Here is a 21267-nt window from a genome sequence, read left to right on the forward strand (position 1 = left end):
TTTTTTTGTATTTTTAGTAGAGACGGGGTTTCACTGTGTTAGCCAGGATGGTCTCGATCTCCTGACCTTGTGATCCGCCCGTCTTGGCCTCCCAAAGTGCTGGGATTACACGCTTGAGCCACCGTGCCCGGCCAGTAAATTTTATTTATAAAATACAATTACTGGCCAGGCTCGGTGGCTCACACCTATAATGCTAACACTTTGGAAGGCCGAGGCAGGTGGATCACCTAAGGTCAGGAGTTTGAGACCATCCTGGCCAACGCGGTGAAACCCCGTCTCTACTAAAAATGCAAAAATTAGCTGGGCGTGGTGGCGCACACTTGTAGTCCCAACTACTCGGGAGGCTGAGGCAGAAGAATCGCTTGAACCTGGGAGGTAGAGGTTGCAGTGAGCCAAGATCGCGTCACTGAACTCCAGCCTTGCGACAGAACAAGATTCTGTCAAAAAAAAAAAAAAAAAAAAGCAATTACTTAATTAAAAGCTCTAGGATGGTTAAACAAACAAACCAAACCTTCTGCTGAACATCTGAGTTTCACTGATTATGATGGGAGGTTCAAATATATGATTACTTCATATACGGATGTGAAAAAGGTCTGATAGGCAGTTTTCAATTAGAGTTATTGTTCTGTTTCCATATTAATAGAAACCAATTAGTTATTATGAACAGATTGGGTATTTAGCTCAGGCATAACATAAAATGCAAGACTAAAAGAAAACGAACATACAGTATTCTTTTTTACTATGTTGCTATCAGGTTTAATATATTTAATATATACTTTTTGTATGATCCATTAGGGCAAGGGATTTCCTGGCATTGAACATCTACTTAAAATATCTGTGGTTAAGTTATCATAATGAATATTACTAATGTGTAATTCATTAAGACCAACAAGCCAGCATCTTACATGATGTTTGGTACTTAGCAGGTATTTGAGACTATGCTCAGTTTTTTGCAAAACCTGTCTAGCTTGTTTGCGTGCAAATAACATTGACAATACAGTTCATTTCTAACGTAGGAGAAACTTGATTTTGGAGCCTTCCCCCTCAAACCTGGTCCTGATTACTGCTTCAACTCCTGTTTATATAATTCTACACAATTCTGGCAGGATTCAAGAGCACATACCAGGGTGTTGGCTTTTACGAATCTCCTGGGATGTAAATGTCACGCTGACTGGATGAACCCTGGCCACAAATCCCAGACAAGCACAATGACTCTATTTATTCAGACTTGGCTGCCTGAATGCAGATTGACTCTGTGGGTAATAAATTTTCACAGGCCAAGAGCTTCAGGATCAACCAAGCTGATCCTGAGAAGAAAAATGCACCTAAGGAAGCAGAGTTGGGCTGCAAAACCTCTTATGTTTTATTCCATGTGTGCCTATCATTCAGCTAATTCATTTAGTTACTGATTGACATGTACTGTCAATGCTTTCAGACATTTTAAAAGCTCTGCTTTGTGTTATGCAATTGTCATATTAAAAAGAAACAAGGGAAAAAATGAAGAGCTTCCATTACAATTGGCAATCTGCTTTTAATAGTACACCCAAAACTGATGTGAGTCATCCAGTAATCTCTATGGTAAGGAGCACAGAATTGAGATGGGAATGTTTCTTGTGCTGCTCCATAAGAAACCAAAGGAAACAGCAATAAGAACTGCAATTTTGTGCTCAGAGCAACCTCACCTACCATCTTGACATCTTGATGCAGCGAGGCTTTAGATTATTTCTAAGAGACACGATTATTACTCTATGCATTATAAATAAGAAAATAATTGGCTCTTTAATTTGTAGATTTATGTTAATGATCTAGATATCTATTAAATTAATTGCATGCTCTCCAAACATTGATTGGGGATTAAAAGGTAACTTTTCATTGTGCAAGAAGTAAATTAACGCCAATGGGGAAATTTCCCTCTAAGGATTAGATCCAATGATTGTTGCCTGTAAAATTAATATAGTCAGTTAAAGTGGACAAACCATGCTCATTTAAAGAGAAAAATACAGTTACATAGTTAAAATGAAAAGACTGCCCAATATGTTTGGATAACGTAATTACTGGAAGCTGCAGGCATGTACACAGCCATTCAATTTAGATCTCTAGTCCCTTCCTTTCCCTAAGCTATGTGTTTGTCATCTCCGAAAAACGTGTCTGCAGTTGACACTATCTCGGCTGCTCCTTGCGGAAAGTCTTAATCATGTGTCCCTCTCCTCACGCCTTAGCTATAGCAATGCCATCTGCATATTTGCTTGTGTCCAACCTCTCCAGCTTACCCTGACTTGAGAGGCAGAGCTCATCTTTTTGCCAAATGGGAAGACTTACAATACAATTCATCACTCCCTTCCTAATCTATTATTATTACTATTATTATTTTTTAGTACTTAACGTCGTAAGTCTTCTAAGTCCTTCACACTGTTTCATAAAAACATTGGCCTTTGGAATTGTTAAAACCAACAGTTACAGAAAGGAGATCAAACAAATTACTCCAGGTATCACATGCCTTTCATTTACTCAGATAAATAAGAAAACTGATTCTCAAATCTTTTGTGCTATTTCCAGTTGGAACCTCATCCGGTATGAAAACCATAGGTGCAACCATAAGGCTATGCTTCCATTTCATTTATGTCTGTAAACTTTCTAAGGAAACCCAGTCACAACCCCAGCACTAGAGGCTACGGTCAAAATCTGGTTATCCTTGAAAGGGAAGGCTGTGGAGAAACCCAGTCTCTTGGTTTTGAAGGCTTCTGTTTGAGATAACTTATGAAAACTTGTAACTTCAATATAGCTTGATGTAAGCATCTTTAAGAAGTGGCTATAGACATTTCCATGGAGATTGGATAAATGCTTTTTTTCTCAAATAGGTTATTTTGTATTAATCGACAGCCAACTTAAGGTATTGGGCCTTATATTTTTGTCATCTCTGTCAATACTTTTGATGTTTGGATAGAACTCATTTGAAAAATCACAGAGTTCAGGAAAAGGAACAAAGACAGAGCAAAGGTCATCTTTGATACCGTACAATGGACAGTGGGAAATACTCTCAATTGAAGGCATCACTATGCATTTATCCATGCATTCATTCAACAAATATTTAGCAGTTCTGCTGTGCCAGACACAGTCCCTGCCCTCAGGAAACTTCCAGTTTAGCTGCTGTAGACAGTTAGAAAAACTAAACATAACATGTAACTAAAATTACGACGAGATTTAGGTAAAAAGATGAAGGATACTGTGAGAAGGACTAACCGGGAGTCGATTAGATGAGAGGGAGGTATCCCTGAGGAAGTGAAAGTCATGTTGCACCTCCAACATGAGTAGGTGTTAGCAAGGCGAAAATGAGGGAGTAGAGGCCTATGGAGGCCCCGAGGCAGCTGAGCTCAGCTTCCTGCAGGAGCTGAGAGAAGGGCTGGGCTTCAAATGAGCTCAGTGTGAAGATGAGACGTGGACAAAGCCAGATGGTGCAGGGTAGTGTCGGCCATGCCGAGGGCTCTGAATTTGATCCCAGGTGGGATGGGAAACCCATTTAAGATTTTAGACCAAGGAATTACTTGATCTGATTTTTAAAAGATCACTGTGGGGAGGCTGTATTACACAGGGCAGGGAACAGAAATATGATAGTTCGTACCAGACTGGTTTAGACTAGCTGGGAATGGAAAGAGGTAGATGGACCAATATTTAATTTTAGAGGCTGAGTTTATAGGACTTAGAGATGAGGTGGCTACCTGAGTGAGGAACAGGGAATCATCAAGGATGAGTCTGAAGTTTCTAGGCTTGAACAGCTGGGCATTTGGCAGTGCTAGTTTTGGAAATGGGAACAATAACAAGAGGAACATGTTTGTGTGTCTGGGTAGAGCGGTGGCAAAGGCCAGAAGTCCAGTTGGGCACAGACTGGATTTGAAATGTCTGTGAGACATCCAAATGGAAAAGTCAAGTAGGTTTGCGGTTCTGAAGAGAATTCTGAGTTGTGCATACAACTTTAGAAATTGTCAGTATATAAAAATTGAAGGTCATAGGAATGGATGAGATCACCCAGAGAACAGACATGGAGAAGAAAAGTCAGGAATAAACACAGAAAGTTTCCAACATTGGGGAGAAAATCAGAGTCAGCAAAAGAGCCTGAGAAGAGAAGTCGGAGAGGCAGGACCCAAACCAGGAGAGTGTGGGGTTAGACTCCTACAGAGAAGGGGGTAATGAACAGTGTTCAATGCTGTAAGTCATATAGTAAGACAGGGGACTAAAAAGAGCCCAGTATAATTGGCTCTATGGAGGTCATTGGGGGCCCAATGAGGAGCATTTCTGGTAAAGAGATGGGGCATAATGAGATCAAAAGAACAAGTCTCTAAGTAGCTCTGAGGAAATGGATGAACTTTGGATAGGAGCAGGGCAGCGTCCTCTCACAACAGGAGAGCGGGGGGAGGATAAGTGAAGATGGAAGCAGGGGTGCAGATGTGGTATTGAGTAGTTTAGGTTTCTCTGCTAGAAGTCAGTCAGCCATGGCATGAGGTACAGAAATAAAGATAAATAAGATACACAGTGAAATTCAGGTTGTTTACTCATGAAGTTGGGAAGACAGAAAACTACATTTGTATTATCTATTATTATAAATTCTGTAACAAAGGTTACAGGATATTAAGGGAGAAAGCCTGTAAAATGACAGCACTAGTGAACTGTTATAAGTTATGTATATATAGTATAATACCTAGAATAGCCACTAAAAAAGCTATACAGAGACACACACAAAAATGTTACCGACAAATCAAAATAGAAGTCAAAAGGTTTAAGGAATACACAGAAAGGCAATAAGAAAGAAAAAGAAAATAAAAACCAGGAAGAAACCAAACAAAAAATAGAGTGGTAGACATAAGCTTTAACAAATCAATAATTCCATTAAATGTAAATGGTCTAAATGTATCAATTAAAAGACAGAAATCGGCAAAGTGAATAAAAATATGACAACTATTAATATATGCTGTATATAAGAAACTCATTTCAAATATAACAATATTGGTAGGCTGAAAGTGAAAAAATGGAAAAAAGTTACATTATGAAAGTATTAACCAGAAGAAAGCAGGAGTAGCTATACTGTTATCAGAAAAAGTAGACCTCAGAGCAAAAAAAATGACCAGAGACAGAGTGGGTCATTACATAATGAGAGAAGGGTCAATCCAGCAACAATACCAACAATACAGCAATCCTAAATGTACACACACCAACTAACAGAGCTGCGAAATATGTGAAAACAACCTGATCGAACAGAAGCAATAAATCCACAATGATAGCCAGAGACTTCAACACCCCTCTCTCAACATTAGATAGAGCAATTAGACAGAAAGCCCAGAAAAGATACAAAAGAACATCAAATAAGATAAATATAATTGATATTAATAGAACTCCCTAACCAACAACAGCAGAATATACATTCTTTTAAGTGCCTATAAAACATATACCAATATAAACCATATCTTGCGTGATAAAAAATCCTCAACAAATGCATAAGAATTGAAATCATACAGACTATATTCTCTGACCATAAAGGAACCAAACTAGAAACCAATAAAAATTAAGATTAAGGGGGATCTCTGAGCACTTAAAAATCAAACAACACATTTCTAAATAACCTACGAGTCAAAGAACAAGTCTTATTGAACTGAATGACAACGAACTACAACGCATCAATATTTGTGGGATAAAGTTTATAGCATGGCTGAGAGTCAAATGCATAGCATTAAACACTTACCGTATCATAAAAAAGAATGAATCTCAAATCAATAATCTAATCTCCCTCAAGAAACTAGAAACTGGTAAAAATGTACCCAAAGCAAGCAAGAGGAGGGAAATAAAGATAAGAAATCAGTGAAACTGAAACAGAAAAATCAAATAGATAATATTAATGCAACAAGCTAGTTCTTTCAAAAGATCAATACAGTTAATAAACCTCTAGCAAGACTGATTAAAAAAAGAAAGAAGACAAATGATGAGTATCAGTAATGAAACAGGGACCGACACTATAGATTTTGCAGTCGTCAAAAGGATAATAAAGGAATACTACAAACAACCCTATCTACATAAACATGACAACTTAAGTGACACGGATAGTCTTATTACTGAAGAGCACAGTACCACACACACCCAGTATGAAACAGATAATCTAATAGCCCTATGACTATTAGATAATCTGAGGAGCTCTATAACTATTAAATTTTTTTTTGGCCGGGCGTGGTAGCTCACGCCTGTAATCCCAGCACTTCAGGAGGCCGAAACAGGTGGATCACGAGGTCAGGAGATCCAGACCATCTTGCCTAACATGGTAAAATCCCGTCTCTACCAAAAAATACAAAAAATTAGCAGAGCATGGTGGTGGGTACCTATAGTCCCAGCTACTCAGGAGGCAAGGCAGGAGAATGGCGGGGACCCAGGAGGTGGAGCTTGCAGTGAGCCAAGATTGCGCCACTGCACTCCAGCCTGGGTGACAGAGCGAGACTCCGTCTCAAAAAAAAAAAAAAAGTTTTTTTTTGTTTTTCTACCCCTGAGATGGAGTCATGCTCTGTCACCCAGGGTGGCATGTAGTGGCTTGATCATGGCTCAAGGCAACCTTGGCCTCTTGGGTTCAAGCAATACTCCTGTCTCAGCTTCCTGAGTAGCTGGGATTACAGGCATGTACCACCACGCCCAACTAATTTTTGTATTTTTGGTAGAGATGGGTTTTCACCATGTTGGCCAGGCTGGTCTCAAACTCCTGATCTCATGATCTACCCTCCTTGGCCTCCCAAAGTGCTGGGATTACAGGCATGAGCCACCATGCCCGGCCAGGAAATAGAATTTTTAACTTTAAAAATCTCCAGGCCCATATGGTTTTACTAGAGAATTCTGCTAAATAATTAACATCTTTTTTTTTTTTTTTTTTTTGAGATGGAGTCTTGTTCTATCACCCAGGCTGGAGTGCAGTGGCACAATTTTGGCTCACTGCAACCTCTGCCTCCCACGTTCAAGTGATTCCAGCCTCCCGAGTAGCTGGGATTACAGGTGCATGCACCATGCCTGGCTAATTTTGTATTTTTAGTAGAGACAGGGTTTCATCATGTTGGTCAGGCTGAACTCTATGATTTTTCAAATGAGTTCTATCCAAACATCAAAAGTATTGACAAAGATGACAAAAATATAAGGCCCAATATCTTAAATTGGCTATATATTAATACACAAATAACCTATTTGAGAAAAAAAGCATTTATCCAATCTCCATGGAAATGTCTATAGCCACTTCTTAAAGATGCTTACATCAAGCTATATTGAGGTCTCAAACTCCTGACCTCAGGTGATCCACCCACCTTGGCCTCCCAAAGTGCTGGGATTACAGGCCTGAGCCACTGTGCTTGACCTAACATCGTTTTTAAAAAACATAAGTCTTTTTGAGAAAAGGGCAGGGGACCCTTCTCAATTCATTTTATAAGGTCAGTATTACCCTGATATCAAAACTAGACAAAGACAGTACAAAATAGAAAACTTCCAATCAATATCCCTCGTGAACATTAGAAAGACAAATGTGTGGTGAGGATGTAGAATAACTGAAATTTCTCTTACACAGCTGGTGGGAGGGTTGACTGGTAGAACCATTTTGGAAAATGGTTTGAGATAATTTACTCAAATGAAAATGGTCTAAATGTATCAATTAAAATGTATCCGTAGGGTATGTAAATATGCACACACCCTACTGCTCAGCATTTATACTTCTGGGTATAGACCCAACAAAAATGTTCCCATGTGCTCAAGAAATGACCTGTACAAGGATGAAAAGACCTGTACAAGGATGCTAATAAGAGCACACTATTTTACTCCCCAACCCCCGCCAAAATATCCACATGCCCATTAGCAATGGAATGAGTAAGTAAATTATGGCATACACACATAATGAAATAGGATACAGCAATGAAAACGAACAAACTTCAATTACAGATAACAACTTGGGTGAATCTCATAAACAATGTTGAACGAAAGAAGCCAGACACAAAAGAGTACATGCCAAATAATTCCACTGATATAAAGTGCAAAAATAAGCAAAATTACACTATGGTGTTAGAAAACAGGAAAGTGGTTATTCTTCTGCAGAGTGGTGACTGGTGGGAGCATGGGGGCACCTGGGAGGCTGGTCATGTCTGTGTTTTCATCTTGATATTGGTTGTATCATACATATATATATATATATAAAATCATTTTTAAAGACATATCATTTTTATAAATCATATACAAACAGGCTGGGCACAGTGGTTCACGCCTGTAATCCCAGCACTTTGGGAGGTCGAGGCAGGTGGATGACTTGAGGTCAGAATTTTGAGACCACTCTGGCCAACATGGTAAAACCCCGTCTCTACTGAAAATACAAAAATTAGCTGGGTGTGGTGGCAGGTGCCTGTAATCCCAGCTACTTAGGAGGCTGAGGCAGAAGAATCACTTGAACCCAGGAGGTGGAGGTTGCAGTGAGCCAAGATCGCACCATTGCCATTGCACTCCAGCCTGGGTGAAGAGTGAAACTCCGTCTATGTGTGCGTGTGTATGTATATATACATACACACATATACATACACAAAAAAATGCCTACTGGATCTAGTGACATGAAGATGATGGGTGACCTCAAGTTTTGATGAAGTGGCAGGCTTGGGGATCTAGCATTAATTCCAATTTTACAAACAGAGACACTGAAGCAGAGAGCAGTTCAGAGTCTGGGCCAAGGTTACAAAACTAAGTAGCAGAGTGGGGATTTGAATCCCTGGAGTGCGGCGGCTGTGCTCTTAATCACTAAACTAGACTGTCTTTTGACCTTTAGGATAACAAAGGCAATGGGGAGAAAAGGAAACTGTTTGGATGAATGGAGGTAAGATGGCGCACTTCCGGGTTCTTCATCACCAACTTTTCCCGTGTGCGTGAAAATGCAGCCGGCGCCCGGGAAGGTGCAGACCAACCGGGCATGCGCCAGGTGACGTCAATCCAAAGAGACCAAGATTTACCTGGCCGCACCTACGGAACGCCCCCCCACATGCCTGTGTCCCGCCTATTGCCCTCCCACTCCTAGAAAAGCCGCTCCGGATGGACGCCAGGTGCGGACTTCCCAGCCCCCACTCCTGTCGGGACTGCATCAGGAACTCCGCCCGAGAGCTCCACCGGGCGACTGTCAGTCTCCTTTGCCAGAGGCTGACAGACCTCACCTTCCACACCTTCTTCCCTGAAGCTAGGTGACCAAAGAATAAATTTGCAGTTTTGCTCTTAGCCTTGCCTACTCGCTGGTTCTTTTGTGCCCGCTCTGGTGATCTTAGAAAAACAAATCAGAAACCTCAGATAGGAGTGTTCAAAAGCATGAAGTCTGAGGTGATCTGAGGAAGGGCAGGCAGGTATACCAACTTGAAGCTCTCACAGACACCTCTTCATTACAGAGGCACATGGGCTGGTTGGACCAATATTCACAAAGACAGCCAGATATAATGTCAGAAAAGGTGCAAGATTTTCACACACTGTACCATGTTTATTGAGGCAAGGGATTTTTAAAATATTTTGGGTTTAAGGTGCAAACTCTGATTTTACATCTACAAAAATCATTTATGTTAAATGTTCAATTATCTCGGAATGCCAGGGAATGTGTGTGTGTGTGTGTGTGTGTTTGTGCACACGCTATGCTGTTTCAGGGATAAAACATAGTTTGGTCTTGAAGAGAAAAAAATACCATATCATTTGTCTTGTTTAAAAGTATGGGAATTACAATTTTGTGATTAGACCAGGGTATAATTACAGGCCAAAGCAGGACAACTTAATGCAATTACTGTTGAAGCAATAACTTAAAGTATCATATGTGAAACCACTGTCTGGAGTCTTAATTAGGAAAAAAGGATTACTGTATAAAAATTATTCATTCTGTCAATTCCTTTTATTGCAAAAATAGGAAGGTATATTCACATAGGAATTAAATGCAAGAATAAAGGATCTGACCTGTACATTCACAACACAATATTATCAGTGAGTACAGAATGGAAGGGAGTAGCTTAAAAAGCAAAATGAGTCAACTAAAAGCTCTCGTTGCCTTAGAGAACATGTATAGTATGTCATTAGTAATGTTTATTAACATTGAGTTTTCACTGGAAATACTTCCTGGAAACAGCTCAGGAAATTATTTCCAAATTTAAAAAGGTTTGCAGATTGAAATAGTCTGTGAACCCTTTTTCTAACAAAAAGCATACACAATTTACATGTTTGATATGATATAATCCATAATCTATGTACCCAGGCCACTTAATGGGAAAAAACACAAAGAGATGAAATCATTTGCTTATCGTCATGTAGATAAGAAGCCAAAATTAGGAGTGAAGCCATTTTCCATTTCGGCTGAGATTGCTGTGTGGCAGGTATCTGGCTGCCCTGGAAACAAATCAACAGATCGCTAAAAAACTCAAAGCCTGAGTGGCCTTCTTTGCCCAGTTAACCTTCTTCCACTGGGTATTCTCCACTTGCCAATCTGGTTTCCAGACTCCTCAAGCTCTTCTCCCTTTTTGGTGCCTCAGTTTCTCCCATGAGATGAGTAACCTCTTTTTGTGACCTCAAAGCTATGCTCTGCTCAGATACTCTTACTGGAAATTCTCCTTTGACTTGTTTTTTTTTTTGAGACAGAGTCTCGCCCTGTCGCCCACGCTGGAGTGCGGTGGTGCGATCTCGGCTCACTGCAAGCTCCGCCTCCTGGGTTCACGCCATTCTCCTGCCTCAGCCTCCCGAGTAGCTGGGACCACAGGCACCTGCCACCACGCCTGGCTAACTTTTTGTACTTTTAGTAGAGACAGGGTTTCACCGTGTCAGCCAGGATGGTCTCGATGTCCTGACCTCGTGATCTGCCAGCCTCGGCCTCCCAAAGTGCTGGGATTACAGGCGTAAGGCACCGTGCCCAACCTCTCCTTTGACTTTTATTTAACCTCTGCTTGTTCTCTCTGTACGTTATTTGTATTTGCATGTCTAGACAGCAAATCATCTGCATAGCATTTCATGATACTTTTCTATTAAGTTCACTATTCCAAAACCAATAGAATAGCATTAGTATTTTGTATTGCATACAAAAATGACTTATTAAAAAAGGCCTCTCTGAATTTTCTTTCTACCCATTCCATGTATCTAAACTTGACAAAATGCAACATGGGGGATGAGAAAAGAAAACAGAAGTGTAGAAAATCTGTCTTTAGTGTTTTTAAACTTGCTTTGAAATACAAACATTTCTTGAAATGCAGAAGTGAAAGTGATGAATGTTAAGTGGATATTTTTTCACCTTAACTGACTGATCAGAAGAGTATTTATAACCCCCTAACTGATGTCTGGAGCTGATAAATCAACACCAGGGGAGAATATTTCAAGCACATTTATCATTTAAGACAAACAGCCTATACCGAGCATGATTATTTTTTATTCATCATTTTGGCTCACCTCTACATTTGCTCCTTCTCAATGTTAATAATATCTGTATAAGACTTCTCAATATTTAATGTTACAGATTGCCTGTTGCATGCTGATGAGGTTAAGGTCATATGTTTGACCTCCAGAAGGCCAGTTAGCTACACACACACACACAGACACACACAAACACACACACAGACACAAACACACACACCACAAAAAACACACACAGGCACACAACACACCACACATAACACACATACGGCACATACACCAGACACCACAACCACACACACAGACACACACCAGAGACACATACACACAATATACACACGACACACACACACACACACACACACACACACACACACATAAATAACAAATAAAAAAAAAAGGGCCCTATTTCTAAGGGAAGCCTGATCTTAGCTTCCTTGTAATACCCATTGGTGGTCTCAACATCATAAAAATTACAGAATTCAAGGCTTAAGGGAAACTGTGGGCAAGCTATTTTAATATACTGACCCAACTGCATAGAAGCTCACACTTAGCAGACGAAAGACCAGCATCCTGGAGTGCCACCATTCAGCTCGGTTAATACCCAGCACAGTCCACCAGGTCACTGTTCTCAGTGTCACCTTCAAAGGATGCTGACATAAAAGAGAATCTTACCTGTTCATTCTCCTCTTCATCACTGCTTAGCTTAAGGTCATCTTCCAGCATTCTGAAAGAAGGAACAAAGAGGTGCAAAGAGGTACAGATAGTTAGTGGATTCAGAATAATTCAGCATCAAAATATCACCTTAATGTTGCTAATAGAGCAACATTTTGGAAATAAGTCTATTTTATTTCCTATTTTTTTCTTTCCTTTTTATGCACTTTTCCTCTGGTGCACTTAGGAAATAGCAGACAGTCCCATCATAAAAATTAACCCTCACAACAGTCATCAGCTAAGACAGGCAGCTTTCAGAAGATGCTGTGTTAGTAGGGAAATAACACTTAACCATAACGTATTGTATATTTCAAAATAGCTAGAAGAGAAGAATTGGAATGTTCCCAACAGGAAGAAAAGATAGATCTCTGAGGTGACGAATATCCTAGTTACCCTGATTTGATCATCACACATTGAATACCTGTATCAAAATACCACACGTACCTGAAAATAGCAATAAAAAAGAAGATGCTTTTTTTTTTGTCTCCCAAATACATAGGGGTTTCTCCCCTGGGCAGTTTGCATTCCACAATTACTTGTTTAGTGTTTTCCAAGCTCCCAGTGCTGGGCTGTGTCTCCATGCCTGCCCCAGGGGCTTTCATGGTAAAGAGAGAAGAGAACAAGAGCCATAAAGCCATAAACTTGAGTTGTGAGCGAAGATTCTTAGGCCATCCATCAGTCAAAGAGGTGGAAAAGATGTTGTCCCCAAGATCCTATCTAGTGGGGAAAACCAAGCAGGAGGGCGCTTTCTGAAAAGCCTGTGAAGGTGATTCCCCAGCCCACCCAGATCCCGCCATCCATCCTGAGGAGACAGCGGGGAAGCATGAGGTTGAAAGTGAAAAAAAGAAACACAACTTCAGACTCTGTTATTTGTGATGATAACACTGTATTCTTTTCAGCGTGGCTAAATTGTTTCTTTATAGAATAGTAGTTTTCAGATTAATTCACTTCAAAAGAAATCGTACTCAGAAGTGTACTGTAGAAAAGCGTGCTCTCCACGCAGAGACGCTCTGAGGGAGCAGGGGAGAGCCCGCTTCTGAGGGACCCTGAGGCTCCATACATCAGTGCGAAGGCCGCTGAGCCCTTGTGCTCAAAGGCCTCATTGAAGCCAGCTTCCAAAGGCTGTCCCCTGAAATGTACCCAGTGTCCTTTAAAAGCCAGTTGCAGGCCGGCCCATCACTGATACATGCCTCTGAACATTCGTAGAAGTCATTTCAGTCACTTTTGGGGCAAACTAGGGGGTAAAGAACTGGCAGGATAAGGCATGGCCCAGGCTCTGCCGCACCTGTCTATGCATTTGGGGCGAGTCGCCTCACGCACCCTGCCCCCGTTTCCCTATTTGTGAAGTGATGGGTTATAGAGGGCAATCCTGAGGTCGAACCCTGCTTTAGATTCCGTCGCTTTAGATTCCGTCGCTTTAGATTCCGTCACGAGTCTACAAAATAAATATGCTCCCCAGTTCTGTCAAGTAGAAAAACCCTTCTATTTGTTCTAGAGAACACCACGGAGAAACTTCTAAGTGGTTTTTGGGGTACGATTTAAGGCATTGCCATCAGGGCACCCAATCTGCTTCCTCACAGGCTCCTGCTCATCTTCCCATGCTGAGAGGTGTTGTTCTTGTATTTTTTAAACCACAAGTGAACAAACGAACACGTCAGCAGAGGCTGTAGAGCGGCACCCCCAATTCCTCTGCACGTCTGGCATGCCATTCATTTCCTTCACCTCACAGACACATAGGCTTGGCTTCAAAGAGAAGAGACCTCTTGGTGATTTATTAGAGCATTGTTTGGGAGTAGCCTGGGGAAGCGGGCTGTGTTTCCTCTGTCCTTGAGTCCCCAGTGACGAGCACAGTGCGGCACAGAGCACAATTCCAGTTTGCTGGCTGGGCTGAGGCGCCTTCCCAAGACCATTTTCCTGCCCAAAGGCACAGATTTCTTCCTAATGAAAAAGACCAGAGAAGGGGACAGGTCCTTGCCTCCACTGCCGTGCCCTCTTTTGGGTAAACCACCACTGCAGTGTGGTTTAATCTCTAGGACTGTCCAGCAAGCGCTGGGTCTTTTAAAGGTGGGTGGTCCAGCTGGTGGGGGCGGAAAGAGTGGGGAGGACTCACATAATCATGGTTAATAACCCCCTTGCTGTCAGATGGAAGCTGTGTGGCTGGGAAATTTAATGTTTACATGGACAATAGTATGCATGGATTAGAAGGCCATCATTCCCCCAAGCAGGAAAGCCCAACATGCCCCAAAGTGAGGACGCTTAGGCTGGCTGCAAACCAGCCGTGCAACTCAGTCACCACATGAGGCTGGCATGGCTGAAAGTCACCACCACAGTCAAAAGGCTTTGGGAGGCTTCTCTTTCAAGGCAGGGAATGCAGCTTACTCTTGTTTATTTCAAACATGTGCTAAACGTATCCACACACAGACGTGCGTCTGTGTGGATCTCAGAGTCCCTTGCACCACGATCTTGTGTGAGGTGCGCCTCTGGGGCTGAGCATTTGTGCTTCTGTAAAGAGACTCATCTATCTCATCACCATTTCCAGAAGAAGAGCAGTCAGAGATCAACCTTGCTTTGTGAATCATCATCACTCTGTCAGTGACTTTACCTCTCTTATATTAAAAAAATGAATTGACTGTGTTTCTGGCTGGGTTCTAAAAACAACACATCACAGGTAAAAATACTCTGCCTTCCGGAGAGACTTCAAGAGAAGTTCACATCTAATGAAACTTCAGAATACCTCAAAATACGAGAAACTGGCCATGGAAACACAAAATCACACAGCTGATACAACATTCCCAGAGCAACCCCGGGTGGTGCTATTCTCAAAACATGAAATCACAGACCTGGGAAAGATGACCATGGCCCCGCCGCATCCCAGCCGCAACAGGCACAGAGGCACGCCCCGGGGAGACCCGGGCTTCCCGCAGACTGAGAGCAGGAACCCTCTGCTTTATTCTTTTCTCTTTTTCTTTTCTTTTTTTTTTTTTTGGAGATGGAGTCTTGCTCTGTCACCCAGGCTGGAGTGCAGTGGTGCGATCTTGGCTCACTGCAAGCTCCGCCTCCCAGGTTCACGCCATTCTCCCGCCTCAGCCTCCTTAGTAACTGGGACTACAGGCACCGCCACCACGCCCGGCTAATATTTTTTTTTTTTTTTTTTTTTGGTATTTTAGTAGAGACAGGGTTTCACCATGTTAGCCAGGATGGTCTCGATCTCCTGACCTTGTGATCTGCCCGCCTTGGCCTCCCAAAGTGCTGGGATTACAGGCTTGAGCCACCACGCCCGGCTCCTCTGCTTTATTCTGATGGTCATGAGCAGGCCCTCGGCTCAACTCCCTAGCAAACGGCGCTTATTCCTGTCACCACTGCATCTTCAAGTCCGGGTTAACATTCACAAACAACTCCATGTTTAATGCTGAACGCATCCAAGTGGCCTCTCAGAGAACCTACGGAGGGGCTGAAGTTCATAGCTGAACAATGAAACACGGTTAGGAGAAGAGAGAACCCGTGACACCCACAGGACCATAGGAACTGTCTGTACTTGGTTCGGCCAGCAGACAGCAGGCATGGCTACCTTCACCAAACACACAGATGGCATTGTGGTGGTCATGGGCCTGACCCACTCCCAAACCCTGGGGGACATTTTTTATCATTTGTCTGTTTCCAAAAGGAAACACATAGGCATAGGTATATCAAACAATAAACACACAGAAGTGTTCAACCACGAGTAAAAGGAAGATGCAAATTAAGTGCTGGTTAGGCTACCGGGCAGGGGTGTTCTCCCATTTTTTTTTTTTTTAAAGGGAAAGCAAAGACCCTGCTGCTCTAAGGGGCCCCTGAGGGCTAAGTCATCTGCATGGAAGGACTGGCCATCTGCATGGAAGCACAGGGACTGTGGGTCCATCCACAGCACCCTGGCTGTGCCCCTACTCCTGGGTTCCTCCAAATCCTACCCCAGCTGATAGGGCCGCCACCCAGGGCCACCCCTTTCACGTTCTCTTAGCCCCTCCCCTTCACAGCTCTTCAGATCCCTCCCAGGGGATGGAGCCCTCGACTCACAGCAGCAGCTCTCATTGCTTAAGGGATGTCCCTCCGTGTCAGACCAGCTAAGCGCTTTCTAGATGCTACTTTGTCAATCCCTACAGCAACTCCTCCAAGGTGGGAGGTGGGCGCTATAGGGAGCTGCGGACCGTGGTGGTCACAGCAGGGACTCCAGGGTCACATTGCCCAGGATGAATGCTAGCTCTGCCTTTCATCTAGCCCAGGGCCCTGGGACCTGCCTCAGAGGGCTTCCCAGAGAACTTATTCCACAATCCTTGGATAGTGCTAAGCGTGGGACCTTACACCAGGGAGCCTCCAATCAATGCTCATTTTTACCAATATTCCCTTTTCCCTAGGAGGGAAGTGGGCCTCAGAGCATTTAAGAAACTTATGTGGATAAACAAGTTGAGAGACTCTGAGATGTCTTTGTAATGATGCCTTAAAACAGAGCCATTGGCTCTACTTTCAGGCCATTTTGAAAAGAAAGGGTGATGTTCCCGAGAGATGGTGGAGGGAATATATTTTGGCCTGTAACTGCTGTCAGCTGGTCTGAGTGGCTTCATGTCAACAGGACAGAAAACATGCCCATCAGCCCCAGTGCCCGGGGAGGTCCGCCCTGGGAGCCAGCAGGTGGCCACGAGGCCAGGAGTCAAGAAGACGCTGCCAGATGACAATGGGGAAGCTGAAATAAAATAGCTACTAAAATTGAATTTTTTGGCTGGGCACGGTGGCTTGCTGCTGTAATCCCAGCATTTTGGGAGGCCGAGGCTGGTGGATCATTGAGCCCAAGAGTTCGAGACCAGCCTAGGCAATATGGCAAAATCCTGTCTCTATAAAAAAAATATAAAAATTAGACAGGCACGGTGGTATGGACCTGTAAATCCAGCTACTAGGGAGGCTGAGGTAGGAGGATCACCTGAGTCTTGGAGGTCGAGGCTACAGTGAGCCGAGATTGTACCACTGCACTCCAGCCTGGGCATGAGACCCTGTCTCAAAAAAAAAAAAATGAACTTTTTGAATTGAGAGCAGAGGTGCAGCCTGAGGTGTGGACAGACCTGAACTTCATGGCCTTAACACTGAAGAGTTATCAAACTACTGTCAGGGACACTCCGCGTTAGCACCTCATGGTGACTTTACAGTAGAGTCTGAACCAGGTACGTGAGAACTGTGACGCTTTAAGGAAGCAAGCAAAAAAATTTTTTAATGTGCGATTAAGTGATTGAGATTCCACCCATTTTCACTTGGGAACCTGTCCTTACAGTGATTGTTGGGCGTGTCGTAACACCTTATCTGACACGCAGACAAGGAGTGGAAGGGTTCTGAGCCCCCAGCTGCACTGGCTCACACTTTCTTTTTTTTTTTTTCTTTTTTGGATTTTTAGAGTTTATTAAGCAGGGGAGTGGAGGGGAGATGTGGCACAAATAGAAGGATGTAACATTCAAACAACAGAATCTAGGATTTTTGAAACACTTTCAGTTACGATTACACAAAGGGTCACTTCCTCCCCCAACAACACATGGGTCTCTCAAAGGAGAGGAGGGAGTAAGTCCCATGGTAGGGTCAGTGGTTGCTCCTGGGTTTTGGAATCATTTCTGTGGAGCTTTCAAGCCCAGACCTTGGGCTCAGGGTTGAGACTTCATAGTGGTGACAGCTAGACCCAGCAAGAGGGCTGTGACCGTGAAACCCTGGGCGGCAATCCGGTTGCGCATCATAAGCTGAGAGCGCTGGCTGTCGCCCCGGTAGAAGGAGTAGAGGCCATAGGTGAGGGCGGCCGCTGTGGCCAGGCAACCTATGGGTGCCATCGGGTTCTCGTGGGTCTTGTGAAGGAACTTTTCCTTGAAACTCTCTGGATTCCTGTAAACAGTGGGGCTAAGCCCCTCAATCACTGCAGGCTTCGATGGTTCAAAGGGAACCTCCAGAATCACAGGGCCGGGAGTCACCATGTCCGGGCCATAGCAGCAGGAGAAAATCCTGGCTCACACTTTCATGCAGGGAGAGAGGGCCTTGCAGGAGCTCCATAGAGGAAAGGACGCAACGGGACTTTCATTCAGAACTCTAAAGAGGGAGCCAAAGATAAACAGGTCCATTTGCAGTTTGGCGAGCACTACTCTGGAGGACCTTTGACTTTCTGAAAGGGAAAGATGAATGGAAACATGCCTCATCACCACCAGTGGAACCAGCATCCAAACTCCCAATTGTTGTTTTGCTTTGCTTCAGAGACAGGGTCTTGCTCTGTCATCTAGGCTGGAGTGCAGTAGCGCAATCATAGCTCACTGCAGCCTCAAACTCGTAGGCTCAGCAACTCTCCCACCTCAGCCTCCCATGTATCTGGGACTACAGACGCTGGCTACCATGCCTGGCCAAACCCCCAACTGCTGATTCATCCAATTACTTCTGTGTCCACTGTGTGGCAGGCACCTATCTACAGAATGTGTATGTACCATCTCCCAGGGGTGGTTCCCCTCACACGTGACATTCAAATCAGCATGTCATTTTAGCTATTTTTAAATGCCTTCAAATTGTGAAGCTCTGGCATATACAACTTTTGCAGAACCCAACTGTGCCATTTGAAGGTAAACTCAGTACTTTTCAGAAAAGGGAGTAATTCAATACCACCTTTGCAATGTTAACATTTGATTACCATAACTTCCCTGTGTGTATTATTTTCTTAATCGAGCAAGTGATACACTTATGTTGTAGCTGGCGCCTGCATTTTTCAGGCCTAAAATTTCTTGGGAAGCAGAAATAGCCGCCTACACTTAACAGATGGCCAACTGCTGCCAAAGCTCATCTGTATCTTCCACAGGTATTGCAAACGGGCACATTAACTACCTGCAAGTGTAATGGCAGCCATTTCACAGAGTAGTGGTTTTTAATTAATAGGATTTTCCCTGAATTAGTTGTCATTTGGGGCCCTTAACAGATCTGAATCCTTTAGTCCTTTAAAGTTCATTTCATTTTGCTTTGTTTTAACAGTTTTAAAAAAAAAATCTGAGTTTTAATTGGGCTGTTGGATTTTCAGATTTGTTTCTATAGCTGGTGCTGCTACTATCTCCACCCACGTGAGATTTAAAGCCAAAGACAAATGTTTATGAATCTCCATTAAACATATTCATATATGCAAATATCTAACAATTGGCATTGCCCGAGAGCCTATTCATTATGCAAGTGCACCTCTCTGCAGGTATTCCCCAAGCCATCATCTCCACTGCCTGGAACACGGGAGGGAAAGTTATACAACTCATTTCATTCTTTCTGAAGTCTACTGCTTTGTCAGGGTCAGTGCTACCATCTGCCTGTGGTGATTTTCATGAACAAGTAACCACCTTCTTCTCGGCATGTGTGGGTAAGAACTTAGCTCATGCCATCCCAGCTAACTGGGAACAGGGAAGGCTAGCGTGGGCTCACTCTAAGCCTTGGCAATTTAGTACATCCAAGGCACAGATGAAGTCCCTTAGTCTGGAGGCAAATGGAGAAATCAGGAACAAGACGAAGGGCTGCTCTACTTGACCTAAGTGTTTCCAACTCTGATGTTTTAAAACTCAGGGATCTCGACATCTTTTGAAGCAATTTTGGTCCATAGCAAGGTGGTATTTGCTCATGTATAGCTCCTTCCTGGACTCCCTCCCTCCCAGGACCTGTTCTGATTGTCAGTGAAATCATCCATGATCCTGTAACTCTGCCACGTTGAACCTGGGGTGAAGGTGCACTGTCTCGCTTATGTTTAGGACCTTATTTTTAGTTAGCGACAGCAACTTCTGATGGTCCTTTTCTCCACTGATGTGCTGAATCCACTTGCCACCTTCTCTGCAGGCCCATCTTCCCTGGGGGATGGCATCTCATCTCCTACCCTGGAAGACCCTCTCAAAAGCCAATCTCATTTGGGAAACCTGCTAAATCCTGCTGAGATGCTGGAGGATGTGTGTCTTCAAAATCTCAATCAGTCAACTGTCTTTCCCAACAGTACGCCTATCTATATTCATAGAAAATAAACAGAAAGAAAAGGAAAATGGAAATCAACAGTCATAAGAAGAAACAGTCAGTGGTACAGAGTCTGGGGTGGTGAAATAAGTTTTGAAATGGCAGCTTGGAGGCTAGCCAGTATTATCGTCTAATTCTGTCCCTAACTAGCTCCGTGAACTTAGGCAAATTATTCACTTCCCCTAGACATTGTTTCCACATCTCTAAAGTGAGAGTTGGATAAAACAACCGCTGTATCCTCTTACTGCTCTGAATTCCTTGGTTCTGTGCCTTTACGAATGGGTAGAATGTCCAGGAAGGCTGCTGGAGAATGAGATGATCTGATACTACTCAGTTGAAAGTGAAACAAATAGGTTGGTATTGGAGTAAATGGCATCAAGATCCAGCAAGATCGAGGAGTCCTAGGTGAAGTTCTCTGTTTCCTTATAGTTCAAGTTACATGTGCCAAAGGGGTGCTCTAAAATTCCACAGAAAATGGATGTGGGATGTGGCAGTGCTTCCAGACAGCGGAGCGCTGTGTGAACAGAATGTCTGAACACTTTATGAAGATATTCCCCATGTCATATGGTATGTGGCATAAAACCTCCCTCTCAGGCTCTAGTCCTAAAAACATGTAATACTGAAGAGGCATCCCATCCCTGAAACAAGAACAAAGGCAACGGCCAGACTGTGCCCAGGTTCTCCTGCACAGGGAATGCCGACTACTGAACCGGGGGATGGTGCCAGCTCCCCACCTGGGCTTGAGACACGGGAAGTGTCTGTACTAACTAGTCAGCTCTAGTATTCTTTAGACTCTTCCCTAGTACAGTGAAATGTGACCCCCACACTCAGACCTAATAGCTTTTTGGTAGTTAAAAAGAGGACTGAATGATAGAATAAGGTTCTGGTGATCTATCACACAGTATAGTGACTATAATTAATAGTAACATATTATGTATTTCTAAATGGCTAAAATAATGGATTTTAAATGTTCTCACTACAAAGAAATAATAAATATTTGAAGTGATGGATATGTTAATTATCCTGGTTTGATGGTTCTACAATGTATGTATGTATCTAAACATCACACTTACTCCACAAATATCTACAGTTACTATCTGTCAATTAAAAATGAAACTTTTAGGCCGGGCGCAG

At 43.0% G+C, this 21267-nt stretch overlaps 1 protein-coding gene and 1 pseudogene across 3 annotated transcripts in view; both read right to left on the minus strand.

The window, feature by feature from the left end:
• The window catches only part of AFF3 (ALF transcription elongation factor 3), a 619922-nt gene that overhangs the window by 126354 nt on the left and 472301 nt on the right, over positions 1-21267 (minus strand). For all 3 annotated transcript variants that reach the window (XM_017847795.1, XM_017847794.1, XM_017847792.1), the window contains one exon: positions 12079-12130. In XM_017847795.1, the coding sequence (XP_017703284.1) occupies positions 12079-12130 (52 nt within the window). The remainder of the gene's footprint in view (positions 1-12078; positions 12131-21267) is intronic.
• LOC108512529 (HIG1 domain family member 2A, mitochondrial pseudogene) lies at positions 17775-18095 on the minus strand (annotated as a pseudogene).

This window comes from Rhinopithecus bieti, unplaced genomic scaffold (assembly GCF_001698545.2).
Source record: "Rhinopithecus bieti isolate Rb0 unplaced genomic scaffold, ASM169854v2 scaffold_28016, whole genome shotgun sequence".
NCBI lineage: Eukaryota > Metazoa > Chordata > Mammalia > Primates > Cercopithecidae > Rhinopithecus > Rhinopithecus bieti.